The following is a 23,264-nucleotide window of genomic DNA, read 5'->3' as shown; positions in this document are numbered from 1 at the left end:
TCAGAAAACTAAAAATGAAACTGCCTTTTGATCCGGCAATTCCACTGCTAGGATTATACCTTAGAATCCTGAGACACCAGTTCTAAAGAACCTATGCACCTCTATGTTCATAGCAGGACTATTTACAATAGGTAAGTGCTGGAAGCAACCTATGTGCCCATCAGTAAATGAGTGGATCAAAATACCATGGTACATTTACACAACAGAATACTCTGCAGAACAAAAAAAGAAGGAACTCCTACTCTTCATGACAGCATGTATAGAATGGAGAATATTATGCTAAGTGAAATAAGCCAGGTGGCAAAAGACAAATACCATATGATCTCACCTACAAGAGAAAACTAATGAAAAAAAGAAAAAGCGAGAAAAATAGAACCAGAGACATGGAAAGGAGGAACAGTCTGACAGTGTCTAAAGGGCGTGGGGAAGAGGGATAATAGGGGAAAAGAAAGGGTCTAGTCAACAAAAAGGTATAAATGACCCATGCACATAGACACCAGGGTGGTAATTGACTGTGGGAGCCAGGGGTGGGCTGGGCTAGAGACAGCTATGGAGGAATATTGAAATAGTTGTACTAGAACAATTAAAAAAGGAAACAGTTTTAAAAAATAAAATAAAGCAATTGTTATTTAATAAATCAATTTTGCCATAAATTAAATATTCATCTTCATATATAAAGGGAATAAACTGATGTGAATCGGTTCAGCAGAGAAGAGCACTAAGCCACACACAGCATCATGGATGAGCCTTAGAGACACAATAGAGAGACTGACAGCGGACTACAGACCCATGAGGAGACAGTCAGAAGTCAGAACAACATCTTACCATGCAATCCTATTGGTAATAAATTCATCATAATAAACCATCTGCCTCTAGGATCACTTGGTGTGCAGCAACAGCTAACTGACAACAATAATGAAAGTGAACAGAAAGGAAGAAAATTATTGTAATCTGTTGCTTGTCATTGTAGGTCTGTATTGTAATATTTGAAGATAGTGTTCATTGATAAGGACACCGTCCAGTGGGGTCCATAGGTTGTGGATGCAAAGAACAAATTCACACAGATTACAGAAGTCCTGTAGAGAAAAAGGGATGGCACGGACACTCTCTGAGAGAGAGAGCACCTCAAACCTTGCCTGGACAGGATTTTTTTGCTTTCTAATAGCATACGTCAAAGAAGGTTTTCATTCATTATGCTCAGGTTTGCTTTAGGTGATTACTTTTTACAGATAACAAAGGAAATGATGTTACTGATTACTTTTTACAGATTAACAAGGGAAAAATGTTTCAAATAAAAGGGAACGATATGAGTGATTGGTCTGGTTTCACTCCATCCTTGGGAGAATTAACACAGACTTCAGGAAGTTACAAGATAAACATTTGCTGCTTCAACTCAGGGTGAGGGAGTTTTAGCAAGAGCAAGTCTCAGACGAGCCTAGGTATAATGCAGGCCTGGTTTCCCACAGGAAAGCCCATCCCTGGGTTTGGCTCCTGTGTGCCAACTCTCACCTCTCCGTTTCCGATAGCACTGGGCTACATTTGCCATTGCTAAGCAGACAGGTTCCCTATAGTTCATGATTATTCTGTTATTGAAGTTTGTTTCAGATTGGGAGAACCAAGATGGCGGCATAGGTAGACACACTGCGCCTCCTCGAACAACCAGAACTAACAGAAAATCGAATGGCAGGAAAGTCCGACACCAAGTAGATAAAAAAGAAACATACATCCAGACCTGTAGGAGGGGCGGAGATGGCACCGGGGCAGAGAGGACTCGCGTGGCCATGGTGGGACCCAGACTGGTGACGAAAGGGGAAGGCAGTCTGACCACTAGCAGACCCTGTGGCCCCCCATTCGCGCACAGATAAACCGAGAGGGCCGGACTCAGAGTGGTGGAGAACGGGGCAGGTAGAGCAGCGGGGAGCGAAGCAGACCACGTAACCCAGGGCTCCAGCACAGGGAAATAAAGCCTCAGACCTCTGATTGAAAGCACCCATGGGGGTTGGGGTGGCAGCAGGAGAGACTCCCAGCCTCACAGGAGAGGTTGTTGGAGAGACCCACAGTGGCTTAGAGTGTGCACAAGCCCACCCGCTCAGGAACCAGCACCAGAGGGGCCCAATTTGATTGTGGGTAGCATAGGGAGTGACTGACATCCAGCAGAGTGGAGCAGGCGCCATTGCTCCCTCTTGGCCCCTCCCCCACGTACGATGTCACAGCGCAGCGACCAGCCTTACCCTGCCCCATGAACACCTAAGGCTCCGCCCCTTTAATTAACAGATGCGCCAAGACAAAAAAAAAAAATGGCCCAAATGACAGAACACTTCAAAGCTCTAGAAAAAATACAACTAAGCGAGGAAGAGATAGCCAACCTATCGGATGCACAGTTCAAAACACTGGCTATTAAGACGCTCACAGAATTGGTTGCATTTGTTCAAAAACTAGATGAAAAAATGAAGTTTATACCAAGAGAAACAAAGGAAAACATACAGGGAACCAATAGTGATGCAAAGGAAACTGGGTCTCAAATCAATGGAGTGGACCAGAAGGAAGAAAGAAACATCCAACCAGAAAAGAATGAAGAAACAAGAATTTGGAAAAATGAGGAGAGGTTTAGGAACCTCCAGGACATCTTGAAACATTCCAACATCCGAATTATAGGGGTTCCAGAAGGAGAAGAGGAAGAACAAAAAATTGAAAACTTATTTGAACAAATAAAGAAGGAGAAATTCCCCAGTCTGGCAAAGGAAATAGACTTCCAGGAAGTCCAGGAAGCTCAGAGAGTCCCAAAGAAGCTGGACCCAAGGAGGAACACACCAAGGCACATCATAATTACATTACCCAAGATTAAAGATAAGGAGGAAATCTTAGAAGCAGCAAGAGAAAAGGACACAGTTACCTACAAAGGAGTTCCCATAAGACTGTCAGCCTATTTCTCCAAAGAGACCTTACAGGCAAGAAGAGGCTGGCAAGAAGTATTCCAAGTCATGAAAGGCAAGGACCTACATCCAAGATTGCTCTATCCAGCAAAGCTATCATTTAGAATGGAAGAGAAGATAAAGTGCTTCTTAGATAAGGTCAAGTTCAAGGAGTTCATCATCACCAAGCCCTTATTATATGAAATGTTAAAGAGAGTTACCTAAGAAAAAAAAGATAAAAAATATGAACAGTAAAAATGACAGCAAACTCACAGTTATGAACAACCATACCTAAAACGAAAACAAAAGAAAACTAAGCAAACAACTAGAATAGAAACAGAACCACAGAAATGGAGATCACATGGAGGATTATCAATAGGGGATTGGGAGGGGGAGAGGGGGGGAAAGGTACAGAGAATAAATAGCATAAATGATAGGTGGAAAATAGACAGGGGGAGGGTAAGAATAGTGTAGGAAATGTAGAAGCCAAAGAACTTATAAGTATGACCCATGGACATGAACTATAGGGGGGAAATGTGGGAGGGAGAGGGTAGGCAGGATGGAGTTGAGTGAAGGGGCGGAAATGGGACAACTGTAATAGCATAATCAATAAAAAAAACAGCCCCCCCCAAACAAAAAGAAGTTTGTTTCAGATAACTGCATTAAAAAGTGAATCCATTAAGGTAGAAGAGGTTGAAAGAACATGTATGTTTGTGCAGCACGTACAACTCCGAGTCACAGAAATGGACAGGAATGCAAACTCTCTAGTGAGTCATCGTTTGGTCATTTATGTATATGTATGACATGCCTATAGATCACATGTATAATATATAATAGAAGAGATTAGTATAGTTCTTTCCATACCCCTCAGTGGTTACACAATATTTACAGCAGAAGGAAATGCTTCATTTAGAGCAATAGAGGGAATCATATTTTTAAGCAGCAATGAAACTTTTCAAGTGGAGGCAGGAAGATCATTCAATAGAAAACATAATTACACCAAGCAATACTTCACCCTAAGCATAAATTCCTTCACACTTCGTACTGATCTTATACACATCAATAAGTAAACATACACCATAAAAACTAGTTTACATAGTAATACATGTAGGGCTTAAAATTTTGCTTCTTCATACATAAGGTCATCTTTGACTCTCAGGACATATATGTTAAACTAAGTATTGAAGTTTGTGTTTCCACATCAACTAGAACTGGAGAAGTGATTTGATGGTCAGTTTTGCCTGTGACTATTCTAAGAATGTGGACACAAAGCTCAATGAGAATCAGGATCCTAATGAGGGAAGACAACTCAATGGCCTGTTACTAAACACACTATATGTTGAAGTCTACATTTTCAGTAAGAGCAGTTACGGTAGTGAGATATGAAGAAATGATGTACAAGAAGTGTTAAACTGTGCTCTTCTAGTTTCCTCTCCTATGAAATGATATAAATGGTTTTGGTTACCAAGTGCAGTATAATTCCGTAGGAGTACTACATCTCAAGATGTTTCTTTTAGTGAAACAAAAGAAAAATGACTCAGTATATTTCATTTCAAAAGAAATTGTTCTTAACAAATCCCTCTAAGTCAGGAGGTAAATGGCAATATCCAAATGTTTCATCCAAGGTTGGGAATCAATTTGGGAGAGGAGAAATATGACAAAGAAAAGCTGCTGGAGATCACAGTTTTGAAAAGTTATTAAAATGATTCACTTTAAAGTTAATAAACTAATTCTGTTTCTATGATTTCAACCTCTCTATACAATTGTATACAGAGGTTGAAATCATAGAAACAGAAACTCCAGAAAATAAATGAGAGAGTAATTTCTACTTCCATACCCTGATCAAAGAGTCATAATTTTTATTTTTATAGAATGAAATAATATAACAGACTTAGAAGCCAAGTGACGTTTTTTCTTTTTTTTCATTTTTATTGTTATTCAATTACAGTTGTATGCCTTTTCTCCCCATCCCTCCACCCCACCCCAGCCAAACCCCCCTCCCGCCCCCACCCTCTACCCTCCCTCTTGATTTTGTCCATGTGTCCTTTATAGTAGTTCCTGTAATCCCCTCTCCTCACTGTCCCCTCCCCACTCACCCCTGTCTATTGTTACACTGTTCTTCACTTCAGTGTCTCTGGTTATATTTTGTTTGATTTTTCCTTCTGTTGATTACGTTTAAGTTAAAGGTGACATCATATGGTATTTGTCCCTCACCATCTGGTTTATTTCACTTAGCATAATGCTCTCCAGTTCTATCCATGCTGTTGCAAAGGATATAAGCTCCTTCTTTCTTTCTGCTGCATAGAATTCCATTGTGTAAATATATCATAGTTTTTGGATCCACTCATTAGCTGATGGGCACTTAGGTTGCTTCCAGTACTTGGCTATTGTAAATTGTGCTTCTATGAACATTGGGGTGCATAGGTTCTTTTGGATTGGTGTTTCAGGGTCCTTAGGGTATAATCCCAGCAGCAGAATTGCTGGGTCAAAGGGCAGTTCCATTTTTAGAGGTTATTTCCACATCAGTAATACCACTTACTATTTTTCTATCTACAGAACAAAAACAAATTACTTACAATGATATGTCATTTGAGAAGAAATTATTCTTAAGATTTTTGTTGCCACAGAAGTAAATAAAAACATCCAAATATTCCTATTCAAAGTTAGAAAAATCTTTGAGAAAGAAAAAGGACAAAGGAAATAACTATCTAGACAACAGACAAAGTAGAAAGCTTAATAAAATGGTGACTTGAACTGTATAGAGAAGTTGAAATGAAGAAAGGAAATTCCAGGACAGAAATAAAAGGAGCAAGTTCAAAACCCACAATTTTATTAAAAAACCATAATTTCTGGTATTGAAGCAAGATCACTTTTTCAGACTCAGGGTGATTGTGCCCTTTGTACCTGCATCCCAAAGAATCTTTTGAGAGCTCTCTTTATGTCTCTGTTCCTGAGACTGTAGATGAAGGGATTCAGCATGGGTGTGACCACCGTGTACATCACTGAGGCTGTTGCACTGGACTGTGAGCTGTGGGTACCAGCAGAGCTGAGATACACTCCGAGGCCTGCACCATAAAATAAGGAGACAACTGAGAGGTGAGATGCACAGGTGGAAAATGCTTTATACTTCCCCAGAGCTGATGGGATTGCTTGTATGGAGGACACTATCTTAAAGTAAGAGTAAAGGATCCCAGCCAGGGGACCACCACCCAGTAGCACAGCTGAAAAATACATGATTGTGTCATTCAAAAAGGTGTCAGAACAGGCAAGTTGGACTACCTGTTGGCAGTCACAGAAAAAAAGGGGGATTTCCAAGTCTATACAAAAAGAAAGTCGCAACACCATTAAGCATTGTAACAGGGAATTCAGGGCACTTATGGTCCAGGACACCAGAACCAGCAGTCTACAGAGCCGGGGGTTCATGATGACTGTGTAGTGCAGGGGGTGACAGATGGCCACAAACCGGTCATAGGCCATCACAGTCAGGAGGAAGTTATCCAACCCTGCAAAGATTATGAGAAAATATGTCTGAGTGATGCAGCCTGCATAGGAGATGGCTTTGCTCTGTGTCTGGATGTTCAGCAGCATCTTTGGGATGGTGGTGGAGGTGAAACAGATGTCTACCAGGGACAGGTTGGAGAGGAAGAAGTACATGGGCGTGTGGAGGTGGGAGTCTGAGCTGACAGCCAGGGTGATGAGCAGGTTTCCCAACACAGTGATCAGGTACATGGAGAGGAACAGCCCAAATAGGAGGGGCTGCAGTTCTGGTTCCTCTGATAGTCCCAGGAGAAGAAATTCTGACACTCTAGTAAGGTTCCCTGGATCCATGAGGTGGAGCTGACTTTCAAGATGGTGAAAGAGACAGGAGTAATTTTCTTATAAGCCAGTATTACTCGCATAGCTCTATGCTACTGTTTATATTTTGTAGTCAAGGAATTAATTTCAGTGTTTTCAGATGGATCTGTTTCCTGTAGGAGTTTTCTGTGTCATCTCAGAGTAGGAATTTTTGTTCCAACCTACTTTTTTCCCCAAGATGTCTGGTATACTACAGTGTTCATTAGAAATATTTCATGTATTTCAGGAATATAAATTGAGTGCTGAATATGTTTTACACACTGTCCAGGCTGTGAGTAGAAGGTGCTGAAGAACACAAGTCCTTACCAGTAAATACTGGCAGAGAATATGAAACTGGAAAAAAACTGCGTTCATGCTGCCTGTCACATAGAAACCCAATAAGCAGAGACAGGGATTGAATCTTTATGGGCACTTTATTCAGATGACTGGTGATCTGAGAAGACTGCGGTTCATACCCTACTGGACCATCTTACATTTTCTTTCCACGCCAGCCTTTTTACAACAGAGAACTAAGTGCAGTGAGGGGTTTTGAAATTCGGGGGAAATTAGATTTAAAAAGTGCAATATTCTAGCCCAGAACAGTTAGCTGTCCCCAGGCAGAGAGGCAGGTGCCTGTCTCTCCCTTGAACGCAAGGCTTAGATGTTTCCAGCTGTGCCCCAGGAGGTCAGCTGTCTCTCCAGGGAGTGGTGGGCCTTATCTGCAGTTCCTGAAACAATAGCTTTAACATATGCATCACCTACTAGGCTTATTACCTATTTACCTTAAACTAAAATTTTCCAACTCTTGAGTCCCCTATCAAATACAGAAACAAATAAAAGAAATAAATTTAACATTACAGATGGTAACAAATCCTGTGCAGAAAATGAAAGCAAGTCTAAAGGAGAAAGTGACAAGGCCATTCTATGTCTCACGTATTTTTAGGCAAGACCTGCCAACAAGGAGACATTTGAGAACAGAACTCAAGGGAGAAAAGGAGGGAAATCACAATTATGTGGGCAAGTGTGTGCCCAGCAGAGGGAACGGCCAGTAGCAAGGCCTTCGGGAGAATCTGCAGGGGTTTAGTGATTCACTCAAAGTTAATATCAGAGCATGTGATAGGCCTTGATAATAACTTTTTCAGGTTGCTTCTAGTCAGCTGGCCTCAACCATAAATTATTTTGGCCCTAGCAATACTTGAAGGGATACCACTAAACACCTACAATTCACAAACACACATACAACCCACCCCAATTATTATCCCTCCCTAAATGTCAATGTTAAAAAGTGACAAAACCTACTTTACACCAGACTTTTTCACTTTCAAATTCATATGAGGTCTCCAGGATTCTAGTTCAAATGTAGGATCTGATTCAGCATGTCCTTCAGGCTCTGAGAAGCTGTGTTTCTAACTAGGGCCCAGGTGGTGTTGATGCTGCACGTCCTGGTCTGTGGACCACTCTCTGGGAAGAAAGGCTGTGGTTCTGTGTTAGATTCAGTTGCAGGTCATTTTAGCTCCTATGATCCAAATATCATCTCTCCATGGAGTTGTGAAGGAAGAGTGTATTCACTCATTCCAGAGGCTATGATTAAATCAGTGTTATATTAACATAAGGGTGCTTAAGTGGCACAGAATAATACACTTATGAAAAACAAATTGTAGCAAGCAGGAACACTTCTATAAGATGTTGTCCCTAATCCCCAGTACCTTGGAATAAAATATTTTTTCCTACCAAGGGGAGGATGAGGGTAGAAGATGAAACAGGGCTGCTAATCAGCTGACTTGAAGGTAGAGGATGGGCAGGATCATCCAGGGGGACTAAGGTCAGCACAGTGCTCTCCTAGATGCAGAGAGGGAGACCAGAAGAAAATGCAACACTGCTGCCTTTGACAAAGGAGGGAGGGTCCTGAGCCAAAGAATGCAGGTGGTCAGAACACAAACTGGAATTGGGAGGAAACAGATTCTCCCCTCTAGAAAGAGCCTCTAGGAAGGACCCAGCCCTGCAGCCACTTTGAGATTAGCCAGTGAGACTCGTGCCATCTAGACATCTAGAAATGTATGCACATATGTGTGCTCCACAGAAACGGACCCGTGGAGGGGGGGAACTATATACTATTACCAAATGGACTCCCCCTTCTCCAGGGGTCCCCCTGTTTTAGGTTCACCTTGCCCGCACCAGGAAATTACAGCTCTCAATGCCAGAGACTGGTGAATAGGAAAGGAATTATTTATTCAAAAGTTATACAAACTTAAGAGTAATGACTTAATGTCTTAATTGAGATCCCAAAGTCCCTTAGAATACCCACAAACACACACACACAGTCCTTCCTTTGCCCTCTGCCCAGGGTGGGATACTGTATCTCAGGGAAAATAATAGAAGTCCTTGGCTCAGGTGGCCCCTTGGTTCCCAGCAATCTGTGCTTGGCTGGCTGGCCTCCTGTGGTTCCCAGCACCATCAGCCACCACAATCTCCAGTTAATGCAAAACCACGTGGCACCTTCTCATGGCCCACCAGCAAGAGTTGTTTCACCCCTTTTCTTCCCAGCAAGGTCTCTCCTGCTTCCTAAGCCACATGGTATTGGGAGCACCTGAAAGCCATGTGGTCCCAACCTCGAATGGTTGCCATGCCTGGGTTTAAAGCCCAGCACCAATTTTCCTTTGTAGCCCCATTTCTGACTCCTCCCACAATCAGCTACTCCCATCAGCACTCCCATATTTTTCCAGTTTTACTGGGCTGCCATAATAAGTCCGGGCAGGTGTGGCCTTGTGGAATGGAGCCATTTATCTGCAAGCTCTTACACAGTGGGGGGGAGTTGCCTCCCAGTTACATCCTGCATGAAAGTCACTCCCATCTCCCTGGCTCAAAGCATGGCCACAGCTATTTAACATATCCATGAAACAAGTCAAAAAGTATAGATATGTTAAATGACCCTTCTAGAAGTTATTTCCAAAACTGTTGCTATGCAAAACAACTCTCAATGGCCCTCTCCATGAGTCCCTTCACCCAGTTCAGACTTGTGGGGGTGAGGACATCCCATATTTTTAATATCTCCTGCACATCCTGAGTTCTAGACATGCTTAAAAGTAATGACTTAATCACTACAAATCCTTCTTTGGGGGCCCCCCTGACTGCACCCTCTTATAAAACTATTTAGTATTTCCTTTCAGACCTATTAAATATTTTTTCATGTGAATATTCAGCATGAGAGAAGATACTGCAATGTATGTCTCACCATCAGCAGCTGCAAGATGCTGTCCCCCTCCACTGGTCTGGATCTTTCAATGAATACAAAATGTACTCAAATAAGCCTGTCTAAGAAATTTATTACAAACAGTCTCACTTCACTGCACTGTTCTCCACACCCAATGCTCCATTTCCTCTCCAAACATCAAAAGTACCCCATGTGTTTCCATTTGCCTGCAACCATTTCTGGCACCTCACTCATTGTACAGCATCATCCCACTGAATCCCAGTCTCATCACTTAATTGTCAGCTATGGCCCTGGAGTGAAGATTCAAACAGACACATCCTTGTTAACATATTAAGTAAACTAAGTATAAATTAATTATTTAACCAAGAATACAAACAGAGATATCTGGTCTTGGGGCTGTGCTGATTAAGGTCCTAGTAACTTAGTAAAAGTTCTCAGGTTCCATACTCTCTGACCCTTTCCTGATGTACCTACCAGGCTGTAAGACTCCCCTGGATGTGTTTTCTGAAAGGAAGGTCTCTGTGTGCCAGTCAGAATTGCTCCCTGGATGGTGGATGATGGAGATTGAAGCTCTGTCCCACAGAAGACAGCAGGAAGGACTGAAGCATCAGTTCCTGAGCCAGACTTAGGAATCAACACAAACAACCATATCCTGTCCACCAACACTGTACAAGCTCAGGGACTGCATGGGGAGATATTTATTGTCTCTGTATATCTGCTCATCAGGCACATTTTCCTTGTGTCATTCCTACCTGCTTGGTTTCCCTCTGGGCCTCTAAATTAAACAGAAAGAAAATTTTTCCTAATGATTCTCTGATCCCAAAGGACCATGGTAGAAGCCAGGTGAATTTAGATTTTATGACTCCTTGTCTTGGATCTCACCTGTTTCCCAGAGGTCTCACCTCCTCCACCTTATCCCAGCCCTGAGTTAATATTTTCTCCAAAGTCAAAGACTAAGAAAACCTTCAGGACCAGGTTGCTTTGATCCTTAAAGCACTGACTTGTGGGGGGCCACAGCCCTGATGTCTGCAGAGCATTGCTACCCCCTCTTCAATGAGGGGAGAGCTCTGTTCCTTTGACATGCAGTCCTGGGCACCACATTTTTTTCCTTCCTGACACATTTGTCAAAATAGTTAGGGATTTTGTACTTATTTCACAAATTAAGAGCTGTCATTTTAGTGCCTCATTGTAAAATATTTGTTAATTATGAGAGATATGTTTTGATTGTTTTATGCCATATAATCTGAGTTCCTTACACACAGTGTCTGATTTAATTTTTTGAAAACTCCACTCTATGAGGTATTACTATTATGAACTCCATTCCCCTTTGCAGAAATGGGGCTTGAAGGGTTTTAGTGATTTGCTAAAATGTATGAGAAAGTGAGTGGTGGGCCTTGATTGGAATCTGTCAGGTTGCTTCCAGTTTTCAAACTGTGAGCCAGTGGTTCTCTACCTGAGATGATTTTGCCCCTGGAGACACTTGGCAATGTGTGGAGGGAGGCTGCTCAGCACCTACAATATCCAACAGAAATAATTATCCCAGCCCTATTGTCAACATGCGAAGGTGAAGAAGCTTCATCTAGATCACCACACCTCCAAGTTCAATGTGCATATAAGTCACTCAGGATTATATTTCAAATGCAGGCCATGGTGCAGGCCCAGAGGTTCTTTGAATCAAATGAGTGTGTAGGTAGTTTTAGGTCTTCAGAACAAAAAATCATTTGCGTGTAATTTTGAATGGATAGTGAGCATTCACTCATTCTAGACAGTTATAAATTCATTGTTCAATTATTGAATATAAGGATTCATGAACAACATCATATGATGTACTTCTTCTTTTATTGTTGTTCAAGTCCAGTTGTCTCCATTTTTACCCCACCATGTCCCCTCACCCCACCTATCCCTACCTCCCAACCTCGAACCTACCCCCTTTGGCTTAGTGCATGTGTCCTTTATACTTCTGAAAAATACTTAATTTGACTTATTTACATAAGGGCCCCTGTGTGACACCATGAAAATTATTATTGGAAAAAAATTTTGTGATAAGCAAAATAAGAGCCTCCAAAGATATCTACATCATAATCCCCAGAAACTTGTAATATGTTACTTTTCTTTTTTTAAGTGTATTTTATTGATTATGCTATTACGGTTTTCCTAATTTTTTTCTCCTCTTTATCCCTCCTCCACCATGTATCCCCCTCCCTCAAACATCCCCCCACTTAGTTCATGTCCATGGGATGTACATGTAAGTTCTTTGGCTTCTCTGTTTCCTATACTATTCTAAACATCCCCCTGTCTGTTTTATGCCTACCAATTAATCTGCTTATTACTTGTAACTTCCCCTCCTAATTTTCCCCTCCCCACTGAAAATCCTCCAATGGAGAACAGATCTCCATTTCTCTGGTTCTGTTCTTCTTCTAGTTGTTTGCTTAGTCAGCACCAGAAGGGCCCAATTTGATTGTGGGTAGCAGAGGATGTGACTGAAAATGGTCAAAGGGCAGAGCCAGCGGCATTATCCTCTCTCAAACTCCTCCCCCACATACAGTGTCACAACACAGCCATGTGGATTGCCCCACCCCAGTGAATACCTAAGGCTCTGCCCCTTTCTATGTAACAGGCACACTGAGACAAAAAAAAAAATTGCCCAAATGAAAGAACAGATCAAAGTTCCAGAAAAAAATACAACTAAGCCACGAAGGGATAGCCAACCTATCAGATGCACAGTTCAAAACACTGGTAATCAGGATACTCACAGAATTAGTTGAATATGGTCGCAAATTAGAGGAAGAAATGAAAGCTATGCTATGTGAAATAAAGGAAAATGTACAGGAAACCAACAGTGATGGGAAGGAAACCAGGACTCAAATCAATGGTTTGGAGCAGAAGGTAGATAGAAACATTCAACCAGAACAGAATGAAGAAACAAGAATTCAAAAAAATGAGGAGAGGCTTAGGAACCTCCAGGACATCTTGAAACATTCCAGTATCTGAATCATAGGGGTGCCAAAGGAAAAGAGGAAGAGCAAGAAATTGAAAACTTATTTGAATTAATAATGAAGGAGAACTACCCCAACCTGGCAAAGGAAATAGACTTCCAGGAAGCTCAGAGTCCCAAAGAAATTGGACCCAAGGAGAAACACACTAAGGCACATCATAATTACATTACCCAAGATTAAAGATAAGGAGAGAATCTTAAAAGCAGCAAGAGAAAAGGAGACAGTTACATACAAAGGAGTTCCCATTAGACCATTAGCTGATTTCTCAAAAGAAACCTTGAAGGCAAGAAGGGGCTGGAAAGAAATATTCAAAGTTATGAGGGGCAAGGACCTACATCCAAGATTACTGTATTCAGCAAAGCTATCATTTAGAATGGAAGGGCAGATAAAGTACTTCCCAGATAAGGTCAAATTAAAGGAGTTCATCATCACCAAGCCCTTATTATATGAAATGTTAAAGGGACTTATCTAAGAAGAAGAAGATAAAAAATATGAACAATAAAATGACAACAAACACAGCTATTAACAACCAAACCTAAAATAAACAAACTAAGCAAACAACAAGAACAGGAACAGAATCACAGCAATGGAGATCACATGGAGTGTTATCAGTGGGGGAGTGAGATGGGGAGTGGAGGGAAAAGGTACAGAGAATAAGTAGCATAAATGGTAGGTAGAAAATAGACAAGGGGAGGTTAAGAATAGTTTAGGAAATGTAGAAGCTAAAGAACTTATATGTATGACCCAGGGACATGAACTAAAGGGGGGGAATGCAGGTGGGCATGGGAGTGGGAGTGCAGGATGAAGGGGAATAAGAAGGGGGAAATGGGACAACTGTAATAACGTAATGAATAAAATATATTTTTTAAAAAGAAAGAAAAAATTCACAGAGGCATATTCTGAACCTTAAAGTGGACTAAATAAATTAAAACAAGTGAAATACAAATTATTTTCCCTCACCACAACAGAATTAAACTAAAAATAAATAGAACTTTTATAAACTTAAAAAAAAATAGGCAAATGACCTGAATAGGTATTTCTCAAAGGACGACATAACTGATGGCCCATAGACATATGAAAAAATGCTGAACTTCACTAGACATCAGAGAGATGGAAATTAAAACCACAATGCATTATCATCTCACGCCTTCCCAAAAGGCCATCATTAATAAATCAGTAAACAACAAGTGATGGAAAGGATGAAGAGAAAAGGGAACTCTAGTGCACTATTGGTGGGGATGCAGACTGGTACAACCACTGTGAAAAATAATATGGAATTTCCTCAAGAAATTATAAATGGAACTGCCTTTTGACCCAGTGATTCTGCTGCTGGGATATATCCAAAGAATCTCGACACACCAATTCAAAAGAATTTATGCACTCCTATGTTCATAGCACCATTATTTATAATAGTCAAGTGCAGGGAACAGACTAAGTGCCCATCAGTAGTTGCGTGGATTAAAAAAACTGTGCTACCTGTATACAATGGAACAGTACACAGTACAAAAAATAAGGAATTCCTACCTTTCGTGACAGTAGGAATGAAACTAGAGGCTATTATGCTAAGTGAAATAAGCCAATTGATGAAAGACAAATATCCTACAATCTCACTTAAGAGGAATCTAATGAACAAAATAACCTAATGAGCAAAAAAGAACCACAGGCAAAAATCATGGAATGGGCTGAAAGCTGTATAGGGGAGAGGGGAGGTGGAGACTGGTGGAAAGAAGGTGGGGGGATTAGTCAAACAATATATGTGAAAGACTCATGGACATGGAAAAAATGTGGGGATTGACTATGGATGTGTGGGGCGGGCTGGGTGGAGGGGCAAGAATGGGAAAAATTGGGAAAATTATAAAAGCATAAACCATAAAACATTAAAAAAGTAAACACCACTACAATATAAGAAACATTTTAAATTCAGAGCCTTGCCCATAGTAAAAGCTATCATCAGAGTTAACTATTTATTACCAAAATATAGGACAGGACAAACTCCAATTACTGAACATTGCTCATCTTACTGTCCTGCTAATGACCTTTCTCCCCTCTGAAGCTCCAGGTGCCTTACCTCACCTTCAGCTCAGAATGTCACATATACCTCGTTGTCCCTTTGTCTCTGCCCCTCTCATATATGGATCTGTTACCAACCAAATTGCCTCTGCACAAGGGGCTTTACCAGCCCCGGGGCAATTGGGGAACTTCTGTGTGTCAGGCAACCTCTGGGTCCTTGACTGTCCCGGGAAAGATTTCAAGGACAAATCAGGGTGACAATAAAGCAGGTTTTATTCCAGTAGAGAAAAAGAAAGAGGCCCAGGCAAGGGGGCCCCTGGGAAAGAAGAGAAAAGTACAAACCAGAGCGGATGAGGGCTGACAGGAGAGTGAGTTTGCACACACAGTCTGTTAGTTCTTGGGTTTTTTTGTGTGCCCAAGGTGGGCGAGGGGTTCCTCCAAGCTTTGCAGTGCCAAATTCTGACTTGACTTCTGGTTGGGATGGGCCTTGTTCCTAAAATGGTCCTTCTGGAAGTTCCGTGGCCTTTGATCCATATGTTCCTCTTCTACATGTGGTGTCAGTTTTCATTATAATGATGGTGTAATGAGCTTTGGGGTGGATGTAGTCAAGTTTTCTTCCACTTTGAAATGATCTGGTTCTAGTCAGTCCTTGTTGTTGACTTCCACACCTACCAGAGTGGTCTTCGTGCCATAAACTGACTTCTCTTTGATTATGACTGAATTCTGGCAGGGGGGTGGCTCTGGTAACAGGATGTCTGCTCCTAGTTCTTCATGCCATTTGTTGGGTTTTCCCCTAACTCCTTTCTATCCTGCTCATATCCAAATAGAAGCCACTGGGAGATATATGAGGTCTATCCTGAAAACATCCAGCCTTGTTAATATAATGAGAACTGTTTGTGCAACATTGATGTAACCTGGCAGCCAAGGAATTGGCCTGGAATGCACATGCATGAACAATGATGACTTCACTGTACTAGTCAGTGGGGTGGTAGACTCTGTGGAGTGAGCATGTGTACTGTGTGGCTATCACTTTCAAAATGACTGAGATAGTAGAGCAACAAATCTGCATCAAAATGTGCCTTAAGCTTGAACATTCCTCCATGGAAATTATTTGGATGATTCAGAGGCCACAGCTATGGGCAACTGGTGATTGGCAGCTTCAGCAGGGCAACCTACCCAGTCATGCCTCACATCTCATGCAGAGTTTTGTGGCAAAACGTCAAATTATGCAGGTGATTCAGCCTACCTACAACCCAGATTTGGTGCCCTGTGACTTCTGGCTTTTCCCAAAACTCAAATCACCTTTGAAAGGAAAGAGATTTCAGATTATTGATGAGATTCAGGAAAATAAACAAGGCAGCTGATGGTGATTGGAAGAACTGTGTGAGGTCCCAAAGTGTCTACCATCATTGTCCTATGTAAAATGTTTCTCGTATCTTGTATCTTTTTCAGTTAATGTCTCTATTTTTCACATTACATGGCTGAATACCTTCTGACAGACCTCATACACTTTTTTCCAGCTACTATGGTAGGTTTTTTCCTGGACACTGAGCTGAATAAGACAATACAACTGGGAGATTGGTTATAAAACCCAGTAGCTTGTTGCTAATGCAAAGGTCTGACATTACACTTTTAACGTATGAGGCACCTGTTTCAAAGACATCCATCTCAAATAACCCTACTGCCAGTTGTGTGATAAATCTGCTAGAGAATATCCAAGACTCCCCACTCAACTCAATCTGTTCTCTCTCTCTCTCTCCCTCCTCCTCCTCATCCCCCATTTATAGACGTTCTGTGGCCCTCAGGATGCTCTGACCCTCCAGGACAGGGAATAATAAACTACGTTTTCATAGTTCCATGATGGTTGTTGCAATTATTATAAGGACTGCAAGGGCCCATCCAGCCATGACATTGACTGTGGTCTGAGGAAAGAGTAGCAGAGCCCAAGGCCACTGCCCCGGCCTTCCTATCCTGCAGCATCACTGTCAACAGGCTGAGACTTACAGGGAACAATGGTCAAGTCTACATCCTCAGGAACAGCCACTAATGTACTGATGTACAAAGAATGAGGGACACAAAAGTTAAAATTGAGGTTTCATGTATTCCTGGAATTATATTACATAAATGGTGTGAGAAACAAAGTAAAATTATTCCACATGATAATACAATGTATGACTATTCTATCTATAAAACAAGAACGACTTACTTACAATGATGTATGTCATTTCAGAAGAAATGATTCTTAAGAAATCCATGTTTTTCTGAAATAAACTGTAATTTACAAAGAGGTCTGTCTGATCGAGGTGGAAAAAACTATGTTGAGCTTAGAATAAAGAGAAAGGGAAAAAGTGTCTGGCATAAATTAACTTAAATTGTATGTAGCAGTTGAACCCAAAGAAATGAAAATTCCAGGACAGAAAAAGAAGGAGCAAGTTTGCAAACCACAATCTGATTAAAGAAACACCTTTTGGTTTTCCTCTTAGAGCCAAGAAACCATGGTCATATTTTCTGATTCAGGATGATGGTCCCTAATTTACCTGACACCCCAAAGAATCTTTTCAGAGATCCCTTTATGTCTCTGTTCCTGAGACTGTAGATGAAGGGATTCAGCATGGGTGTGACCACAGTGTACATCACTGAGGTGACTGCACTTGACTGTGAGCTGTGGGTACCAGCAGAGCTGAGGTACACACCTAGGATAGTACCATAAAACAAGGAGACAACTGAGAGGTGAGATGCACAGGTGGAAAATGCTTTATACTTCCCCTGAGCTGATGGGATTGCTCGGATGGAAGACACTATCTTAGAGTAAGAGTAAAGGATCCCAGCCAGGGGACCACCACCCAGTAGTACAGCTGAAAAATACATCACAATGTTATTAAGAAATGTGTCAGAACAGGCAAGTTGGATCATCTGATTGAGTTCACAGAAAAAATGGGGGATTTCCAAGACTCTGCAGAAGGACAGATCCAATACCATCTTGCACTGTAGCAAGGAATCCAGGGAACTTAGTATCCATGACACAAGAACCAGCAGTCCACAGAGCCGGGGGTTCATGATGACTGTGTAGTGCAGGGGGTGGCAGATGGCCACAAACCGGTCATAGGCCATCATAGTCAGGAGACATATGTCCAACACACCAAAGAGTATAAGAAAATATATCTGTGTGATGCAGCCTGCATACGTGATGGCTTTGCTCTGTGTCTGGATGTTCATCAGCATTTTTGGGATGGTGGTGGAGGTGAAACAGATGTCCACCAGGGACAGGTTGTAGAGGAAGAAGTACATGGGGGTGTGGAGGTGGGAGTCTGAGCTGACGGCTAGGATGATGAGCAGGTTTCCCAACACAGTGATCAGGTACATGGAGAGGAAAAGCCCAAATAGGAGAAGCTGCAGTTCTGGTTCCTCTGATAGTCCCAGGAGAAGAAATTCTGACACTCTTGTAAGGTTCCCTGCTGCCATGAGGTGGAGGTGTCTTTCAAAAATGAAAAAGAGAACAGGAGGAAGAACTATAAAGGACACATGGACAAAACCAAGGTGGGTGGAATCAGGGGAGGGAGGTGGGGATGGCTGGATTTGTGGGGTGGAGTGGTGGGTGGCATATGCAGACAACTGTACTTGAACAACAATAAAATAAATTTTTAAAAAGATGAGAAACAGAAAAAAAAAAGAAAAAGAAACCAGGAGTAATTTTCATATAAACCACTATTACTTGCATAGCTCTAATGCTACCATTTATATTTTGCCATCAAGAAATTAATTTGTCTTTTGTGATGGATCTGTTGTTCTCTTGGAGTTTTCTTTGTCATCTCAGAGTAAGAATTTTTGTCCTGACCTGCTTTTCCTAAGGTGTCTGGCATACTACAGTGTTAATTAGAAATATTTCATGTATTTCAGGAAGACAAGTTGAGTGTTGACTGTGTTTTTTGGCACTTTCTGGGCTTTGAGTGGAGGGTGCTGAAGAGCACAAGTCCCTACAAGGCAATATTTGGGAAAGAATATGGAAGCAAATAAAAGATATAAATGTAGTATTACAGGTGGTGACAATTTTTTTGGAGAAAAGAAAAGCAGGTGTAAAGGAGAAAGTGACTAGGCCATTCTATTTCTCACAGTTTTTTTACGCAAGACCTGCCAACAAGGTGACATTTGAGCACAGAACTCAAGGGAGAAAAGGAGGGAGATCACTGTTATGTGGGCAAGTGTGTGCCCAGCAGAGGGAGTAACCTGTACCAAGAACTTAAGGAGGAGCTGCAGGGGGTTAGTGATTTGCTCAAAGGTAATATCAGAGCATGTGATGGGCCTCGGTTGTAATTTTTTCAGGTTTCTTCTAGGTAGTGGGGTCAACCAGAAATAATTTTGCCCCTAGCAATGCCTGAAGGGATACCACTAAACACCTACAATTCATGCACACACACAACCCACCCCAAATTATTTCTCTCCCCACATGTCAGTGCTAAAAGGTAACAGAGCCTAGCTTAGACCTGTACTTCTCTAGAGTCAATGAAGATGAAGTCCCCAGGATTCTAGTTCAAATGCAGAATCTGATTCAGCATGTCCTTCAGGCTCAGAGAAGTTGTGTTTGACAAGCGCTCAGGTGGTGCTGATGCTGCAGGTCCTGGTCTGTGGACCACTCTCTGGGAAGAAAGGCTGTGGTTCTGCATTAGGCTCAGTTGCAGTTGTTTTAATTCCTGTGATCCAAATACCATCTTTGTGTGGAGTTTTGGTGAAGAGTGTATTCACTCATTCCAGAGGCTCTGATTGAATCTGTGTTTACCTTATATAAAGGATCTTGAGTGACACAGAATAATGCACTTCTGAAAAACAATTTTTAGGAGGCAGAATAAGGACCTCTGTAAGATGTCCACATCCTAGTCCCCAGCACCTTGGATTTCGTTATTTATTATAACAAGGGAAGGATGAGGGTAGCAGATGGAACAGGGCTGCTAATCGGCTGACTTTAAGGTAGAAGGTGAGCAGGATCATCCAGGGGACTGAGAGGTCAGCACAGTGCTCCCCTAGATGCAGAGAGGGAGACCAGAAGAAAATGCAACACTGCTGCCTTTGACGAAAGAGGAATGTCCCAGAGCCAAGGAATGCAGGTGGTCAGAACACAAACTGGAATTGGAGAGAAAACGGATTCTCCTCTGAGTCTCTAAGAGTAACCCAGCCCTGCAGGCACCTTGAGATTAGCCAGTGAGACTCTTGTCAGGCTCTGACACCTAGACCTGTACGTCCATATCTGTGCTCACTGAGAACGAATGGTGTGAGAACGCTTCCCAGCATTCTCGGCAGTCTAATAGAGTCAGTCCTTCAGTGACACATGTTGGAGGGACTAGTTTAAGTGTCTGCATTCATTAGCTTCCTTGGATAGGCATTTTACTTTGAAACTCCAAGGAAAGTAGAAAGGAAATAGTGAAATGATTGGAAATATTCTATCCCACTAGGTGGTACAGCGAAGTCTTCATAGCATAAATGCAAACGCATTGACCTAGGATGCCTTGGTGTATTTAAGATTTAAGGTACAAAGTATGACCTTAATTTTTTCATCACTGAATTAAAAGCTTGTTACTCAGCACACTATACTCTTCATCTAGAAGTTGGTCAGTCCTCAATTTATATTCCCCAAGAGCATGACAGAATCTCTCATTCAAAGCATACAAATATGACCACTGCAGGAAAGAGTAAAGTGTGGGATAGGAATTTCTACTAATTGTTTAATAGAGAAAGTAAAAGGGCACAAAATCCCAAAATATATGCAGCCTTACCAGTAATGAGATAAAACTATTCAGTATTCCCCTTTAGGCTTATTAAATATACTCTCACATGAGTACACAGCATGAGAGAAGATACTGCGATGTCTGCCTCACTAACTGCTGCTGCAAGGTGCTGTCTACCTCACTGGTCTGGATATTTTCAATGAATACACAACATGCTCAAAAGCACCCTGGCTTAGAATTTTATTACACACACTCTCACTTTACTGCACTGCTCTCCACACCTAGTGCTCCATTTCATCTCTGAAAACAGCAAAACTCCTCAGAAGTCTTTTCATTTTCCTGCAACCATTTCATGCATTTTAGTCATCGTGCAGCGTCTTCCCCCTGGACTGCCAGTCCCATCACCTAATTGTCAGCCATGGCCCTGGAGTGCAGATTCAAACAGACACATCCTGATTAATATATTAATATATTAAGTAAATTAAGTATAAATTAGTTACTTAACCAAGAATACAAACAGAGATACTGGTCTCAGAGCTGGGCTGATTAGGGTTACAGTGCCTGAGGTAAAAGTTTTCAGGTTCCAGCCTCTCTGACCCTTCCTTTCCTGATGTACCTACCAGGCTCTCAGACTCCCCTGCACAAGTTTTCTGGTCTCCGTTTGGAAGTCAGAATTGGTCCCTGGAGGGTGGATGATGGAGACTGAAGCTCTGTCCTGCAGAAGACAGCAGGAAGGAGGAAAGCATCAGTTCCTGAGCCAGACCTAGGAATCACACCAACAACCATGTTTGTCCAACAACATTGTATAAACTGAGGGACAGCGGCAGCGGGGGAGATATTTACAGCTCTCTGTATATCTGCTCATCAGGCACATTTCCTTCATGTTATTCCAACATTGAAGTACACAATTTCCCTCTGGGCCTCTGGAATAAATGGAAATTTTTTTTTGTAATGATTCTCAGATCTCAAGAGACCAGGTTAGAAGCCAGATGGATTTAGATTTTATGACTCCTTGTCTTGGATCTCATCTGCTTCCCTGGGGTCTCACCATCTACTTTCTTATTCCAACACTGAGTTAACAGTCTGAGACTATGGAACCCATCAGGACCAGGCCCCTTTGATCCTTAAAGCACTGAATTGTGGTGGGGACACAAGCCTGATGTCTCCAGAGCACTGCTATCCCCCTTCAAAGAGTGGGGGTGTAGGGAGGTTCTGTTCCTTTGATATATAGTCCGGACCACCACACTTTTCCTTCCTGACACATTTGTCAAAATAATTAGAAATTTCTTAATATATCACATGTTATGAGCTATCACTTAGTACCTCATTATAAAATATTTGTTAATTATGAGATATACACTTCGATCCTTTGATCCATGTAATCTAAGCCTAGTACCTTATTGATTTTGTCTGATTTAGTTTTTTGAAAAGTCCATTCCATAAGGTATTACTTGATATGAACACCATTCCCCTTTGCAGAAATGGGTCTTGAAGGGCTTTGGTGATTTGCTCAAAGTTATGAACTGAGTGAGAGATGGGATTTGATTGGACTCTGTCAGGTTGCTTCCAGTTTTCATACTCTGGACCAGTGGTTCTCCTCCTGACATGATTTTGCCCCTGGAGATACTTGGCAATATATGAAGGGAGGCTGCTAACCACCTACAGTATCCATCACAAATAATTATCCCATCCCTATTGTCAACATGAGAAGGTGACAAAGCCTAGTCTAGACCAGCACTCCTCCAACTTCAAGGTGCATATGAGTCACCCAGGATTATATTTCAAACGCAGGTCCTGGTGGGCCCAGAGGTTCTTTGAATCAAATGAGTTCCTGGAGGTGTTGATGCTGCGGGTACTGGTCTCTGGACCACACTTGAAGTAGTAGTAAGGCTGTGGCTGTGTTCAAGTCTGGGTAGATTTAGGTCTTCAGAACCAAAAATCATTTTCCAGGCAATTTTGAATGCATAATGCACATTTAATCATTACAGAAGCTGTTATAAAATCATTGTTCAATTATTTTAACTAAGGACTCATGAATGGCATCATATGATGTACTTCTGAAAAATACCTTATTTGATTCTTTTATATAAGGGCCCTCATGTGACACCATGGAATATATTGTTGTAAACATTTTTTAGTTGGCAGAATAAAAGCCTTTATTCTACATTGATAAACATGTCTACATCATAATTTCCAGAAACTTGGAATGTGTTACTTTTCTTTGCAAGGGAGAATGAAATTAGCACATGGAATGGTGCAGCTAATCAGCTAACTTTAAGATAAGATGCCATGATCATGTAGGTGGGACTAATGTGTTCACCATGGTCCTAATATTCAAAGATGAGGGAAGAATAGTTGGAATCAGAGGGAGACTGAAAGATGCTACACTTCTGGCTTTAAAGGTGGAGAAAGGGCCACACAGCAAAAGAACCTGGGTAAGGAGGGGAAACCGATTCTCCCCTGGAGCCTCCAGAAGGATCTTGGCCCTGTAGACATCTTGCTTTCAGCGACTGATTCATCAGGCTTCTGACTCCCAGAACTACAGGCAAATTAATTTGTTTCTTTTTTTAATGTTTATTTTTCT

The 23,264-nt window shown here is 41.7% G+C and overlaps 2 protein-coding genes across 2 annotated transcripts; both read right to left on the bottom strand.

Moving 5' to 3' along the window:
- Window positions 1–5,792: 5,792 nt before the first annotated feature.
- Window positions 5,793–6,641, bottom strand: LOC112317011 (olfactory receptor 7D4-like). Its single transcript, XM_053911239.1, has 2 exons — window positions 6,287–6,641; window positions 5,793–6,001 (listed from the first exon to the last, which is right to left on the bottom strand). Exons 1-2 carry the CDS (start codon window positions 6,639–6,641, stop codon window positions 5,793–5,795), a joined length of 564 nt encoding a protein of 187 aa, XP_053767214.1.
- A 10,620-nt stretch (window positions 6,642–17,261) lies between these two features.
- Window positions 17,262–21,486, bottom strand: LOC112317012 (olfactory receptor 7A10). Its single transcript, XM_024573973.3, has 2 exons — window positions 21,301–21,486; window positions 17,262–18,438 (listed from the first exon to the last, which is right to left on the bottom strand). Exon 2 carries the CDS (start codon window positions 18,423–18,425, stop codon window positions 17,463–17,465), a length of 963 nt encoding a protein of 320 aa, XP_024429741.1. The 5' UTR covers window positions 18,426–18,438; window positions 21,301–21,486; the 3' UTR covers window positions 17,262–17,462.
- Between the last annotated feature and the right edge of the window lie 1,778 nt (window positions 21,487–23,264).

This window comes from Desmodus rotundus, chromosome 9, assembly GCF_022682495.2.
Source record: "Desmodus rotundus isolate HL8 chromosome 9, HLdesRot8A.1, whole genome shotgun sequence".
Classification (NCBI taxonomy): Eukaryota; Metazoa; Chordata; class Mammalia; order Chiroptera; family Phyllostomidae; genus Desmodus; species Desmodus rotundus.
This window is presented reverse-complemented; position numbering and strand designations above follow the sequence as displayed.